The following is a 15,252-nucleotide window of genomic DNA, read 5'->3' on the forward strand; positions in this document are numbered from 1 at the left end:
TTGATTTCAGTACATGTACCCCATATTGGAAACACACCCATTCTCATTTAAGACGGTCTATTTCCGCTTAAGATTTAAAACGGGTGAAATATTGCCATTTTTTATAATTAAAAATGATCATTTAACGTCAAAATATTATAGCTACTATTATAGCTAAAATTAAAAAGTAGTCACATTTCCCGTCTTAAAACTTAAAAGAGGGAAATGACCCATCTTAAGGGAAACTTACTGAAATGCATAAAGGCTAAGGGTGTATAAATTATAACCTTTGTTTCAACATCTTCTCACTTAATATTACACACAAAACTACATGAGAAAATATAGCATTACCCTAAAAGGAGGTCCAACTCCAAGCCCAAGTCCCTTGTATTTGCAAAAGAGTGTTTTTCTGAATGACAAATATTATGGTGTACATGGAAAGCTCATGTTGGTCACCATTGTCATCATTTTCTCATTCTTCCTCTTCATATTATTACTTATTTGTTGCCGAAAACGTATATTTAGCTTCAACAAGAATCATCATCCTGAGTCGAGACCCCGAGATGCGTTGCCTGGTTGCTGTCTCGGAAGAGAAGGAAAAAATGAGCATAACTGACCACCCTATCAAGGAACATTCCGATCCCCAGACTATGCATTAGTGAGTTTACATTCCTATTGTTGATTTCGAAACAAGTCCGACATAGTATAATAGAGGTCACATCAGTATTTTGATCCAATTCTTAGGTAAAAATAGAGTAAATTTATATTTTCATGTAGAATTATGTATTACGGAGTATATTTTTTCTGGGACCCTGGAAAGAAAATTTTCTAAATCCGCTATTGAAAACTTTTTTTTACAAGGATATAAAGCAATGTTGTACAAACCCATAATATATCTCGTGACCCGAATAAGTATGCAGATTTGTATGGTTAATTGATAACCAACATCACCCGAATCCTTTTGTACACATCATTTGGACAAGTTCTTGTCTCTGTTTGTTGCTCATTTCAAGAAAAACTCGAATTTTGGGAAAGAATACAAGTCACCTATTGACCTAGTGGATACGATGGAAATGGCTCGATCTTTGTTGTCCTCAGAGTTTCTCTTGCTACGGTAACACCTCGTAGAAAAGCCGTCTCATAGGTTGATGACTACCGATGAAAGACGAGGTAGTGAGGTGTCTGACCGACCTGTGAGAGTTGTACACATTATGTTTTATGCGAAACAATCAACTTAGGAATAGTTAAGTTATAAACAAATCTTTTCAAAAAAAAAAAAAAAGTTATAAACAAATAGGACGAGTGCTTGAGAAATGAGAACTATGTTACTCAAACCCGGCTATGGATGTCATACATGTTTTTATGTGAAAACAATCACATTTTCCGAACCTATGTGTCAGGAGTGTTGTGTCAGCACGTAGCATTTGGTGTGGCCAATGTGTGTCAACTGTCAACGTAACATTTCTTGGGACAACCAAAAGAGTAGCCCGGTGCACCGTGCACAACACGATGGCGTCCCCGATAGGCGAGGGTCCGGGGAAGGGTCCCACCACAAGGGTTAAAACATGAGTTAAAATGTCACAATTTACATAAAATGTTGCAATTTACGTACATTTAACGGGTCTAACATGTCAAATACCTAAAATATAATTCTAATAAAATACGGTTGTATATTATCTGATATTCAAATCTAATATTTATCAAATATTCGAATCTCCAAATTTGACTATTTATATTGTCACGGTATTGAACACTTAATCACGCTCAATTATATGCTCATGTATTTAATGATGGCGACTGCTATTACGACCCGTACATTTTTTTGTACGTGTATAAAACTAGTAGGGAAAAAAAGCAGAGAAGGCATAGGTGAGTTTTCCCGGGAGGGTGCGTGATATAGAGCTTCTTCAGAGTTCAGACTATCACAAACAAGGAAGATGCTCAAAATCATACATATAAACCTAAAGTTAAACTCGTTGCTTTCTGATCGACCATAAATTTCCATATATTTTCCACATAGCAGTTGGTTGCTAAAAACAAATTAATGGGTAGACCACTTGCTTAAGAGATAATGACCCCCACAAACCAAAGTCGATCAGCAGGCAAGTATTGCATAAAATCAGTGGTTGGAATGTCTATAATTGAACAAGAATGGACAAGGCAACTACGCAAGCAAAGGAGGGAGAGAAGACGATACCTTCAGTGATGCGAGAAGAGGATATTCCCATCTAGTCGGCATGATGGCGAATACGGATCAATTTGTTGATGAAACCTCGCTCCCGGTAGTAACTATCGAACAAAAAGAAGATAGAGCGTAAGTTCAGAAACTATCTGAAGTGATTGCTCAGTTAAACAGTACAGTATAGGGTGGCGATGGAAACAAGACTTACATGATAACAGCTGAAAAACAGAAGCAAGTAAATCCAACAGAAAAGTGAACTAAAAAGGAAATCCAGAAGTTATCTTTGTCCAGAAATATCTTTTCGGATATGAGAGTGACGGCTCCAGAAATTATCAGTACCACCCAACCCGAGGGCAAACAGCTTCGAAGCGAAAACGAGGATGAATCCTGTAGGCACTAGCAAATCAAACTACGAAACCGCACAAGAGAGTCGCAAGGACATCCCTACTTTAATGAGGTTTGGCAATAAGAAAAAGTAAAGAGTCTTGTATGAGACAATCTCACGCGTGAGATTGTCTCAAAGTTCTGGTACATGCCTCATTTAAGTTTGGTCTCACGCGTAAGACCGTCTCATATAAGTTTTTTCGAAGAAAGGAAATCCAACCTTGAAGTAACGCTTAATAAAAACCGCTGAATAAATTATCCTCAGTGCCATATCTTTACTATAGTCAAGGAAACAGAGGTTGGAAATTCACAACATGACCACAACACAGTAAGCCATTACCAACAGCACGAGTGCGGGTAAAGGGGAAAACTAGCAGTCTAAGAACTAAACGAAAAACTCTGTATCTTGTCGGACTTCTTTCAATGGAAAATATGAATTGACACGTAAATAGAGGCTCTTATGTATAATCGGCCAAAGAAATTAAAGTCACAACATTTGGCAAAATGATTGTCTACAGCTATGAACATAAACAAGGATACTTGTAGAATTTGCTATTATTAAACCGATGGCCCCAGCTGATCGAACCAGCAGGATATTCAGCAAAACATATATCAGTGAAAAGACAAGTAGCGAATCATTAGAGCGCTTCAATTGGCTCTCATCCGCAACGGCATGAAGGAAAGCTTCCGATGTTCCTGGTGCAATTCAAAAATTGAAAAATATATGTTAATGAAATCTGTATATGGATTCTTACAGGAGGGGGGGTGTCCTGCGAATGTTCATAGTAATTAACATAGAATCAGAAAGGTTCATTCGTTTTTATTCGAGCCGAGAAGCACCGGAATGAGAAGTGATCGAAGTTAAAAGAAAGTTCAAAAGTAATTGAAGTAATACGGTCATTAAAATTCTTGCAAAATATCACTTACCATTCATTGCAAGAAGCATAACATACAGGCAATAGTATTTGAGGGCAGGTGAAGCTTCTCCATCACTCCACTTATGGCCATACAACAATCTAATGAGTGAATAAGAATAGCTTGGTCCGAAAGCCACAACAATAAGACCTACGACAATCGTCAACACAAATAGTGTCAAATATATAAATCTGCAATTATATCCAGCCATCTAGTCCGAGTTACGTATCAATGACATATCAAGATGGGCAGATGTACCGATTAACAACACAAGCTTCAGGGCTTCTGTTAGGCGCTGTTTCCTTCTGTCTACTGATTCTTCTGCAATGTGAAAGGCAGCATTTTATATATGAGTACAGAAAAATAATATCTAGTACTCTAGTTATGCATGGTGATTGGTGATACAACATTTTCACAGAAAGTAATGCATATAGCAAAGCTTTGATTGCTATCTTTTGACGAGAATTACGGATGTTTTTTCAGTGAAAACTAAGTGTTTCAAATACAACCGCAGATACATCCTAAAGAGCGGAAGTAGAGATGCCTAACATCAAGAGCTATTGAGTATATATGAATTTTTTTGGAGAACTGATAAAGAGGACTTGAAAAGAGAGAGTATATAACCTGTAGCAGACCTTGCAAACGTCACATAGGAACTTTCTTCAAAGGGTAGAAATACCATTCTCACGACCAAGCTTCCTGAGATATAAATTGTCGACAACGTAAGCAAATAAGCCCTGAACATCGACCTACTGTTTCAAGCAAAAGATGTCTTGAATTCTGAACATTGGGATATAGCTTGTAGTTCTTTAAAGTAGACAGACAAGTATCAAGTGTTGGAAGACAAATCACCTAATTTGTCTATTAGACCATATACAGCCTGGTTATATGGAGTGTCGAACCACACAAGGACCATTTTTTCTCCTTCTTGGAGAACCAATTTACGGAATGACTGAAGGGTAAACAGCGTACACATCTTGAACAGTGGCTTATCGTACTTCATTATGTCACCTGCTCTGAGAGAAAATGATATATAGAGTCTTAACCCAACATGATACTATGATAGAGAAATAACCTAATGCTATGTTTGGAAACCTTGAATTGGAATTGAATTCCGGAATTGAGATATTTCAAGTGTTTGGGAATCCCTAGAATTTGGAATTGGATTTGACTCAATTCCTTATCAATTCCAAGCTAGTTAAAATTTGGGGTTCTCAAATACCTACCATATGGTAGTCATTTCAATTCCATCACTTCTTAAGTTTTATTTTGTGACGAAAATTTCATCAAAATATTTTTATTTATGATATTTTTTCCGATCGCAAATATTTTTCGAGACAATATTTAATTTTTTCAAATATAAAACATCCAATGACCTCGACCCATATCCGTCTCGCCCAAGTTCAATTCCAATTCCAATTCCATGGGTTTCCCAAACGCAATTTTGGAATTGGATTTGGAATTGAATTCAAACATTTGAATTTCTACAATTGAAATCATGAAAACGAAATCAATTCCGTGTTTCCAAACGCTACCTAACAGAAATCAGAAACACACTCAGTGAAGCCTCCTTAAATAGACAAACAAATACATCTCTTAGACAGCATAGTAGAATCTACCTGAAGGGGAAGAGCTTTGAACCTTGCAATCTATGAAGAAAAAGAAAGTATCCCCAATAACCTAAGAAAATGCAACCTCCATATGATGCTTGAGACAATCCAAACACTATAGCATTTTGCTGCACAAGAATAGAAAAACTGAACTCAAGTAAGGAAAAGAAAGCAAGCTATCAAAGTAGAAAGCAGTAACACAATTCAGAAGACGGTTAACATCTAGCGTGCTATCCACAACTTACAAAGCCACCTTTCCTAGCAATGAGTGCATAAGTGGTTAGACAACGAGCAAGTGTTGCTGTGCTTTCAACTACCATCCGTAGCTTGAGACAAAACAAATACTGAGCAAGTATGTACAATGGTTCTGCCAAAAGCTCCAACAAGCATGCAAAGCCTGCAGCGCTAACAAGTAACAGATCAAGCAGTAAGACAACAATTTAACATAAAATTCTTCACAAGATCTTCATCCCCTACAAGATATAGCTGAGATGATCAGTACCTTACCGTTTATTAATATAGCCTGGCCATATGAGCTAGAAAAGCTCAGCTCTTGCCACCAGAAGATGGCTGTGCAAGCTATCACGGTAACAACAATACCAAGAGGAAGAGACAGCCAAGCCACTTTCATTAACTTAGATGCATTTTCTCCATTTGTGTCGTCCTCACTGCAGCACAAGCAAAAAAGAAGAGACAAATATCACTGATTTTTCATGAATCATTTTTAACTACAACGGACACCTGAGATATCCCGACCAAGCATTTAACATCACAATACAAAAAATTTGCAGTGTACCCCAATTTAATAATGTAAACCAAATCAACAATCTAAAAAGAGAGATAAAAAAATACCATTTGAATTCAGCACGCATACACGCACGCCGAAATCCTTCACGACTGAGAAACAGTACACAGGTAACGAACAGATGGAATTGCACTGCATAAATCTGCAACCCAACAGTCAGGAAGTCAATCAACCATTAAAACTATTCAGAACACATAAAACGGATTTAATCACCATCAAAAACATTTATTTGCAAATTGCAACATAGCTCCTTATTAGAGAATCTTTATCAAACCATCCACTAATCATGATCACCAAAAACTCTTCGGTGCGGCGGTTTAACACTAAATTAGCTTTATCAATACATTTCCAAGATTCCAACTTTATTCAACCACAACCCACCACAACAACAACATTACCCCAGTGCCTCAATGACTCCTACAAATAGCGAGGTAAGGGGTCGGATGTACTTAGCCTTACCCTTGTGTTCAAAGGAGCGCTGCTTCACAAGAGAAATAAGCGCAACCACAATTCACAGTAAAACACCCAAAAAATCAATCTTTTTAACTTCAACAATCCATAATCCTAGCAATGTAGCTAAAATTACAACTACAAAGATCAAATTACAAAAAAGGTGACAACTTTATAACAAATTGACAGTAAATAAGCAACTTACAGCATAATCAGCTTCGGTAAGATGCCTAACGATCCAAGAATTGAAGATAAAGGGGATTCCTCTTGATAGAAATTGGGTTGCTGCATAGAAAATCAAAATTAAATTAGAAGAACAAATTGGGTTAGTAAAATTTTGTAAAATAGTTTGGAAATTTGATGGGATAGTGACAAACCCATAAGATATTTGAATGTGCGAGAAAGATTGGTTCGATCGCCATTTTTGCTCGAAGCTTGCATCTTTCTCCACTGTGTTTGGGAATGAATGCTGATCGTGCGCGTGCGCGGGCTCGATCTGTTGGCCAAAGACTCAAAAGGAGCTTCACTCGAACCAAACCGATTTTGCCACTCAGTGGTCCGGACCAAAGACTAGACTGGATCGGACCATTTGGTCTGGACCAGACCAGGCCGAATTTTGTTTAGTCCGGTCCACAATCCACCTATTTACTCTACTTTGGTCTTCGGTCCGGTCCTGGACCAACCCGAATAGAGCGTGGGGATTTTGACCAATGGATGAAAGTTATGTAATAAAAGAATTTTTAAATTTGTAATATTATTGATTTTATTTTCTACTTTGTTTACACGTATTATAACATGTGTAATTATGTAGTTAAATCTGGTAAGAAAATAATATTATTTATTTTTATCATTGCGAACTTCTCGAGTTCTAGTTTTATATGCTAAAACATGTCAATGACAATAATATTTGGTCAACTTTGGTCCATTTGGTCCGGTCCACGTGTTTTTATGGTCCAGACCGGACCGGACCAATATTAATATGGTCCGGTCCTCGATCCACCTCTTAACACTTATTTGGTCTTCGGTCCAGAGAGTTTGGTCCGGTTTGGTCCGGTCCGTGAACACCCCTACATCTAAATTCTCAAAAACTTCTCCCTCCAAAGTACTCCAACCTAAATATAGAAACAAATTAAATTTTCTTTCATTAAACTAATCTTTCATTTTAAAAACAACGATCTTTTTGTTAGAAATCTATATCTCATTACTTAACATATTCTTATATGTTACAAATTAATTTAGTCATAAAATTAATTTAAATCTTATGCATGCAAACTAAATAAGAAGAGATAAGAAAATCAATTTCTCACCAATTAAATTTCGGTCAAATGGGCACCAACAAGATCTCCTTCTTGTTAGTTCTTGAGCTTTCCAATATTGGATGAACATTCATGACTTCAAAATAGAAGCCCTCCAATTAGTAGCACCCAAGACTATCCCTTAATCCCACAAACTAACATGTACTAGATATTTGTAATGTGGTTTACCTTAAAATTGATTACTAATACTCATATACTACTACTAGTATTATTAGTATTTGATTTGTACAAATTAGATTCATAAAAATGAATTTTATGAAGAACAAGAGAGAGAAGGTATTGTTTTTATTAAACATAAGAAGAATGATAAAAATTGAGAAAAACTCTCTCAATCCTCACGCTAAAAACCGGTGGCTTCATGTGGTCTTATGACCATTTTTCTTTTTCTTTTTGTCTTCACAAAACAAATGTGTAAGTCTTTTTCCATGGTCATGTCACTATCAAGTGTTATGGACAAATGAATAAGACAAATGGAAAAAGACAAAACTTCTCATATAGCCCACCAATTTTCGGTTTCTATAGTGTAATATGGAGTCCATTTTATTTTTGTCAATTGTACAATTGTATGTCATGTGACATGTGACATGTCTTATGTCATGTTTTAATTTAAAATGCATATTTAACAAATTAAATATCATTTACAAATTAAATAAATCATATTTAACAAATTGACTAGTAATTTAAAATTACTTTCTCATAAAATGGTCATTTAATTACTAGTTAGTATAATTCACAACATCTTGTAATTATAACTAACTTATCATTCTCATCTCGCGTGTTTCGCAAACACCGATTAATTTTAGTAATATAATTTCTTAAATTACTAAATAAAATCTCATTTAATCACATTATAATAAGATGTCATTTTTCTCTCTTATAATAATGTTCCGGGTGTGATTACGGAGAAGTGTTATGACCACGTAAGCTTTGTTGAATGATGACTTTGCTTGACTCTTCCTTTCGGCCTCTCCTGAAACAATGAACAAACTGAGGGCTCGGCTTTGTACCGAGCGTACTCACTCCGACGCTCAAGTCAGTAAACTTAAAGAGATTAAGTTGTGTGTTACTTGGCAAAGTATATTGTAGAGAGATATGGGAGTTTATACCAGATTAATAGTGAGTTTAGGCTATATTTTCGGATCCTTTTCTCGTTGAGAGAAGTGGAGTATTTATAAACTTACACCTTTTGTCACGTAGTGGCCAAGTGGCAAAGTGGCTAGCAGGTGGAAAGACCGTTCTACCCTCGGCCGATGGACCCATGGCAGGCCGGCCGAGGGGTCTTGGATATGAGTATGCGGATATGTCTCTCTACTGGTGATTGATTGACCGAGACCAAGTGACAGCCGAGAGGTCGCATCGGTTAGGTGTCTAATATATTTGACTTCTTTGTGGATATCTTTGACCTTGCTCAATATGTTGACTCGGTCGGCCCGGGTGGCGAGAATATGCCCCATCAATTTGCCCCAGCCGTAGTCTATGCCGTGGTATGGACCTTCGATGAGTGTTGAGCGTATTTCGTGCAAGTTGAATTTTCTTCTCCGCTTCTTCTTCCTCGGCTTGGTTTCGTTTTAGGCCGTATCATATCATATCCCCCCTCCACATGGATGTGTAATGGACATCAGATGTGGAAAAGAAAATGGCCCTGGCTGAGACCGGGGTTGAGAATGCCGGAGCTTTTGAATGCCCCCGGCCGGTGCTGCCAAGCTTGGTTTGAACAGCGGGCCGTTTGGCAAGTAGATACCAAGGAGCGTGTTGAAGAAGATACGTCGATTGACATTCTGTCAAGGAGCGTGTCAAAGAAGATTTGTAACTGTTTGTCGATTGACATTCCATGGTTGCATGCTTGACACGTGGCTCGGCGTTGATTGGTTGACGCTTCATGGGCTTTGCCCTGATTGGTCCGTTTCATGGGCTTTGCTCTATAAATAGAGCAGTTACCCTCTGATTTTGGCCACCAAAAATTCACTTTCTAAAAAAAAATTCTTCTTTCTATCCTTCTTCGACGAAACCTCTCTCTAGTCTTCAAAAGCGTTACTCGGCGTAACACTTTTCCAAGGTAAACAAACAAATTTTTCAACTTTTATTTGTTAAGTATTTGTTGTCACTATGTCTTCTGCGGATGCTCAACCCAGTACTTCTGCGCCGGGGGGCTCCCCGCCGCGTCCTGATGAGGAGGAGGCGCTGGCCGTCACCCCGATAGGGTTTGGGGGCCCCAGGTCTCCTTCTCCTGAAGTTGATCCAAAATTTTTGGAGAGTTTCGAGGAGGAGGATGATGATGAAGGGACCCATTCTGAGGGTACTGATGATGAGGCGACCCCTTCTGCCGTAGAGAGGCCGCTTGTTTTGCATCACGGTGATGCCTGCTCGATCGGTCCTAGTCGTGCCTGGACAAATAAGTTTGCTAGCTGCTCCGGTTCTGAGCTTTTTGAACACCATTACTCCTTTGGCGGGGAGTATAGAATTGTTATTCCGGGGAAGGTCGGGCGGTCGTTGCCCTCCCAAGGTTGTATCGGCGTATACATCGACACCGGAGTATGGGCTCGGTTTCCTCTCGAATGAATACGTTATGGCCATAATTAAAGCCATGAATGTCGCCGTGGCCCAACTGCATCCGTTGGCCATCAGGACGATTGTTGGTTTTGTATGGTTGTGTCTTTTCAAAGGGGAGGCCCCAACGGTGAACCTCTTCTCACGGCTCCACCATCTTAGGATGACTACCCAAGCGGGCTCGGGTGGTACAAGATACAACCGAGCGGGTTATATCACCGTCTCTAAGCTTACTTCTTGCAAGGACTGGAAGGGGCGGTGGGTATACGTTGAGGTTCCGGAGGATTATCCATGCCGCCGGTCCTTTCAAAGACCGTGTCAACTTGCGGTGTGAGAATCGGGGAGCGTGAGAAATATGTCTCCCGAGTAAGCTTATGATGGACGCCATCAGGGTCCATCTTAATGAGGACGAAAAACGGGCAATGAAGTTGTTTGAGGTCGAGAAGGATGGGATGCCAAAGGGATGGATGCCCCGACGCAGATCATTCTTGAGGATGAGCCTGCTCGCGCGTCGGCCTCATACCGGCCCTCGAACAGGGGGTGAGTGGGGTCGGTGTGAGGCGCATCTCTCGCTTTTTATGCTTCGTTTTTGAACCTTGATTTATTTCCTTTTCTTAACTCCCGCTTCGTTTCTTTTGCGGATCGTTTTGGCCCGGACCGTCTCTGCGGATACCCTCAAGAGGTTGGGACTCGGCTAGGACAGGAGAATTGTTGAGCCGCATCCTAAAGCCGAGGCACGTGATCGCAGATCGGCCCCTAACGAACTTATGGACCAGAGTTGAAGGCATTGAATGCGGGGCGGCTCGAGAGGAAGATCGCGTAACGTGCCGCGCCGAAAGCCAAGAGCAGCGTCTATGGCGGCGACGGCGTCAACTTCAGCTCAACCTTCAATCCATGCAGTCCAAAAGGAGAAGGTGGTGGTCGTCGATATTACCGATGAGGAGGTCACCGTTGCAGAGGAATCTCCTCTTTTACGTAAGAGAAAAGAGACAGCGTCTGCTGCTGCCGTTGCTGCTGCTACCGAGGCCGGCAAAGAAATGGGTCCTCCAACCAAGAAGGCCAAGCCTGGTACAGATCTAACCTGTGGCTCAGATTTAGCTAGTTCATTAGGCGTTCCTGATGACAGGCTCTCTGGCATGTCAATGAATGTTGACATGGATGCTTTGTCCGAATTTTTTGTAGATCAACCGCCGCCGTCTACCGGTCCCTCTGAACGGCGATCAGAGAAGCAGTCTGTGCAGACGGGTGATAAGAATGCCGCCGTCGTCTCCTCCTCCCCGAAGCCTTCCCCCGCCCACATTATGGAGCAAGAAAAGGTCATGGCTGAAGCTGCCCCTGCGCTTGAACGGCTTAGGCTTGAGCTTGATGCTTCTAAGCAAGAGGCCGATAAGGCGAAGAAGGACTTCCAGGCAGCCGAAAATGATTTCCTCGCTGAGCGAAAGCTCAGGGAGGATGCTGAGAAGGCGGTCCTAGCCGAGAGGGCCAAGGCTGAGGCTGCGGAGGCTGCCGCCGCTAAGCTGCGGGATGAGCGGGATAAGCTTCAGCCCGCTTTCGACTTTGCTGTTGCTAAGAGGGAAAAATGGAAGTCTTTGTACACGGCTCAGGCGAAGGCGCACAGGAACACAAAGGCTATCCTCGCCCAGAGGGAGGAGGACATTGAGACGCTCTAAAATGACGTCATCCCTACCATGTGCGCCCAATACCGGGACCAGGCCGAAGAAGCTACCAGGGAAGTAATCAGAGAGCTCTTTCCTGACGGCTCCTTCCCATGGCAAAAATTCGACCAGCTGCTTGATGATAAGGTGGCTGCTGCGGAGGAGGCAGAGGTGAAGAAGGAGAAAGAGGAGGCTGTGGAGAAGGCGGCCCATGCTGAGAAGGTGAAGGCGGCCAGGGAGGAAGCTGAGAGGGCAAAGGCAGCTGAAGCTGCCAAGTCGCTCGAGTCGCCCATCGATGGTGATGCGCTACTCTGCTGCGATGATGATGAAGCAGGCATAGGGAGACGGGCGGTCGTCACCAGATTCACCCAAAGATCTCGGATAGCTTCCGGTTTTGGGGTCAACTATTGAGCCTTTCCTCCCCGCCATCTTTTGTCACTTAATGTCTTATGTCCGTAACCTTTTCTTTGTTCCTTCTTTTTTGTAAACTCTTGGTAGGTTGTGTTTAGGCTATCCCAATGGGGACTACGTCGACTTCTTTCTTGTATTACCGTAAATACCTTAATAAGAGTTTGTTTATTTTGCCTCCGGCTTGGCCGAGGTCTTTATCTCATTTTCATCTGAGTTGTCTTCTTTCGTTATTAATTGAGCGCTTTTTTTTCGTTTCTACCTTCGACTTGGCCGAGGCAGTTAGAATGCGTATCTCAACTGTACTTAACGTTTTTAAACATGTTGGCGTGTCGGTCGCTTCCTCCACCGCCCGAGGCGGTCAGATTTGCGTTTCCCAACCGCCGTTGTGAACATGTTAGCGTATCGGTCGTTGTGTCCCCGTCACTCTCGGTCTGGCCGAGGCAATTGGGGTTACGGCGCGACAGCGTTCGTATCTGTAGACGTGTTGATCGCTTCCTCTTTCACTCTTGGTCTGGCCGAGGCGTCCGATTTGCGTTTCTCAACCGTACTTATACGTTCCTAAGCATGTTTATAACTGCTGTGGGGCAAGTCGCATTTCCCTCGTCACTCCCGGCTTTGGCCGAGGCAACTGAGTTTACGTTTTTTCTTGCGTTGTAAATATCTTGGTATGACTATGGGAGGGACACTTCATTTTGATAGAAAACTCGGAACATTCTTCCTTAGATATAATCAAGCGTTGGGGTGCCCACAACGGTCTCGGACACCTCCACCGCTATACGAAGTATTTTCTAAGATTGTCGGTGTTCCAGTGGCTTATTAGAGGCACTCCGTCCATGTCTGTCAGCCGGTATGTACCCGGCCTCATTTCTTCAACCACTTTGTAGGGTCCTTCCCAGTTGGCCGTCATCTTGCCATGGATGTTTCCTTTGTTGGTGGCGGCTGACTTTCTTAGGACTAGATCTCCTACTCTTAAGTCTCTTTTGTGGACCCTACGGTTGTATGCTCTTCTCATTCGATTTTGATATACTGCCAAGTTAAACCGTGTCGTGTCTCGGCTTTCTTCGACCAGGTCTAGGGAGACTCTAAGGCCTTCCTTATTTTCGACTGGGTCAAAGATTTGTTTTCTGAATGTCGGCACCGATGCTTCAATTGACAGGACGGCTTCGGACCCATAGACGAGGTGGAATGGACTGTACCCCGTTGTTTCTTTCTCCGTGGTTCTAAGGGACCACAGGACGTCGGGTAGTTCATCAGCCCACCTTCCCTTTAGATCTTCAATTTTCTTTTTCAGCCCGTTTAGGATTGTTTTATTAGCTGCTTCCGCCTGCTCGTTGCTCTGAGGGTGGCAGACGGAGGAGTATGCAAACTTGATACCGAGCTCTTCTAGCCAGTTCATCACCATGTCACTCCAAAACTCTCGGCCGTGGTCAAATACCATGACTTGGGGTAACCCAAAACGAGTTATAATATTCTCCCAGATTACCTTTCTTACGGCCGCCGTGGTCTTGGTACCGCGATGCCTTCTACCCATTTGGTGAAGTAATCAACGGCGATGATCAGGTACTTCCTTCCTCCGGAGGCCGTCGGAAATGGCCCTAATAAATCCATCCCCCACTGTGCAAATGGTATGGGGCTAAGTACTGGTTGTAAGTCTCGGGAGGGTGCGTGTATCACCGGAGCATGCATCTGACAATTCTTGCACTTCTTGGTCTTAGCTCTGGAGTCCTCAAGCATGGTAGGCCAGAAGTAGCCGGCTCGGAGAGCTTTGTGGGCTAACGTTCTTGCCCCCATGTGATGTCCACAGATGCCTTCGTGAATCTCTGTCACAAGATGAGCCGTGTCGGCTGGGCCGACACATTTCAAAAGTGGTCTTATTACGGACCTTCTGTATAGTTCTCCTTCGAACACCAAGTACCTTGTGGCGATCCTCCTTATCTTCTGGGAGAGACTGCGGTTCTCCGGTAACTCTTTTGTTAGTTTGTATTTCATTATCGGAGTCATCCACGTCGTCTCGGCTTCGATGTCGCCCACCATGCCGACGGTCTCAGTGATGCTTTTAGCATTCCTGATATCCACCAAAGACGGTCGGTGACATTCTTGATGCTTGAACGGCAAGTTTTGAGAGAGCGTCGGCTCGGTTGTTCTCGACACTGGGATGCATTGGATTTGGAAAGATTTCAACTTAGCAAAGGTGTCGCTTTTACTCTTTCTAGGTATCTTACCATCCCATCGTCTCGAGCCTCATACTCTCCTCTGATTTGGTTAGTCACCAATAGTGAGTCCGTCTTCAACACAATGTGTTCCGCCCGGCAGCCTCTAGCTAGCTCGACTCCATTATCACCGCCTCGTATTCGGATTCGTTGTTTGAGGCCGAGAAGGTAAATTTCAAGGCATACTCAAACTCGTCCCCGTTTGGGCTGATGATAAGGATGCCGGCTCCTGAGCTGTTTGCCGAGAGGACCCGTCGGTATATACTTCCCATACGCCGGCCGGGATTCTTCTTGGTATGTGCACTCGGCCGGAAGTTCTGCAAGTGCCTCGCCCCTTTATCGAGGGCCACGGTTTGTATTGAATGCCGAAGCCGGATAGCTCTACTGCCCATTTGATGAGCTCTTAGGATTGTTCAAATTTTTCCAATGTTTTCTCCAATGGTTGGTCGGTTAAGACCGTCACAGATGCGATCGAAGTAAGGTTTGATTTCCTTGTGGCAACGACGCAAAGAAAGGTCGCTTTTTCAATCGGTGGGTAATTTCTCGGCGCAACAGCTTGTGTATGGTCGACAAAGTAGATTGGGTGTTCTTGCTTGTCTTCTTCTCGACGATTACGATCGACCGTGGCCGAGGTAACGACTATGTATAGATATAGCGTCTCCCCAAAGATCGGCCGGACGGGGTTGGGAGAGTTTGAAGATGAGCTTTCGGTTGCTGAAAGTTGTGCTCTGTTCCTCCCCCGGTGAAGTCTTTATTCCCTTCAACACTTTGAAGAATGGGGTGCTCTT

General features: G+C 42.4%; 1 protein-coding gene across 1 annotated transcript; it reads right to left on the reverse strand.

Annotated features, from left to right (window-relative positions):
• Positions 1–803: 803 nt before the first annotated feature.
• LOC141622788 (uncharacterized) lies at positions 804–6,937 on the reverse strand. Its single transcript, XM_074438806.1, has 15 exons — positions 6,703–6,937; positions 6,531–6,610; positions 5,923–6,017; positions 5,578–5,738; positions 5,316–5,467; positions 5,080–5,198; positions 4,313–4,476; positions 4,085–4,159; positions 3,719–3,781; positions 3,473–3,610; positions 3,086–3,241; positions 2,766–2,818; positions 2,370–2,548; positions 2,177–2,268; positions 804–1,170 (listed from the first exon to the last, which is right to left on the reverse strand). Exons 1-14 carry the CDS (start codon positions 6,764–6,766, stop codon positions 2,208–2,210), a joined length of 1,560 nt encoding a protein of 519 aa, XP_074294907.1. The 5' UTR covers positions 6,767–6,937; the 3' UTR covers positions 804–1,170; positions 2,177–2,207.
• Positions 6,938–15,252: the final 8,315 nt, after the last annotated feature.

Source organism: Silene latifolia, chromosome X, assembly GCF_048544455.1.
Source record: "Silene latifolia isolate original U9 population chromosome X, ASM4854445v1, whole genome shotgun sequence".
Classification (NCBI taxonomy): domain Eukaryota; kingdom Viridiplantae; phylum Streptophyta; class Magnoliopsida; order Caryophyllales; family Caryophyllaceae; genus Silene; species Silene latifolia.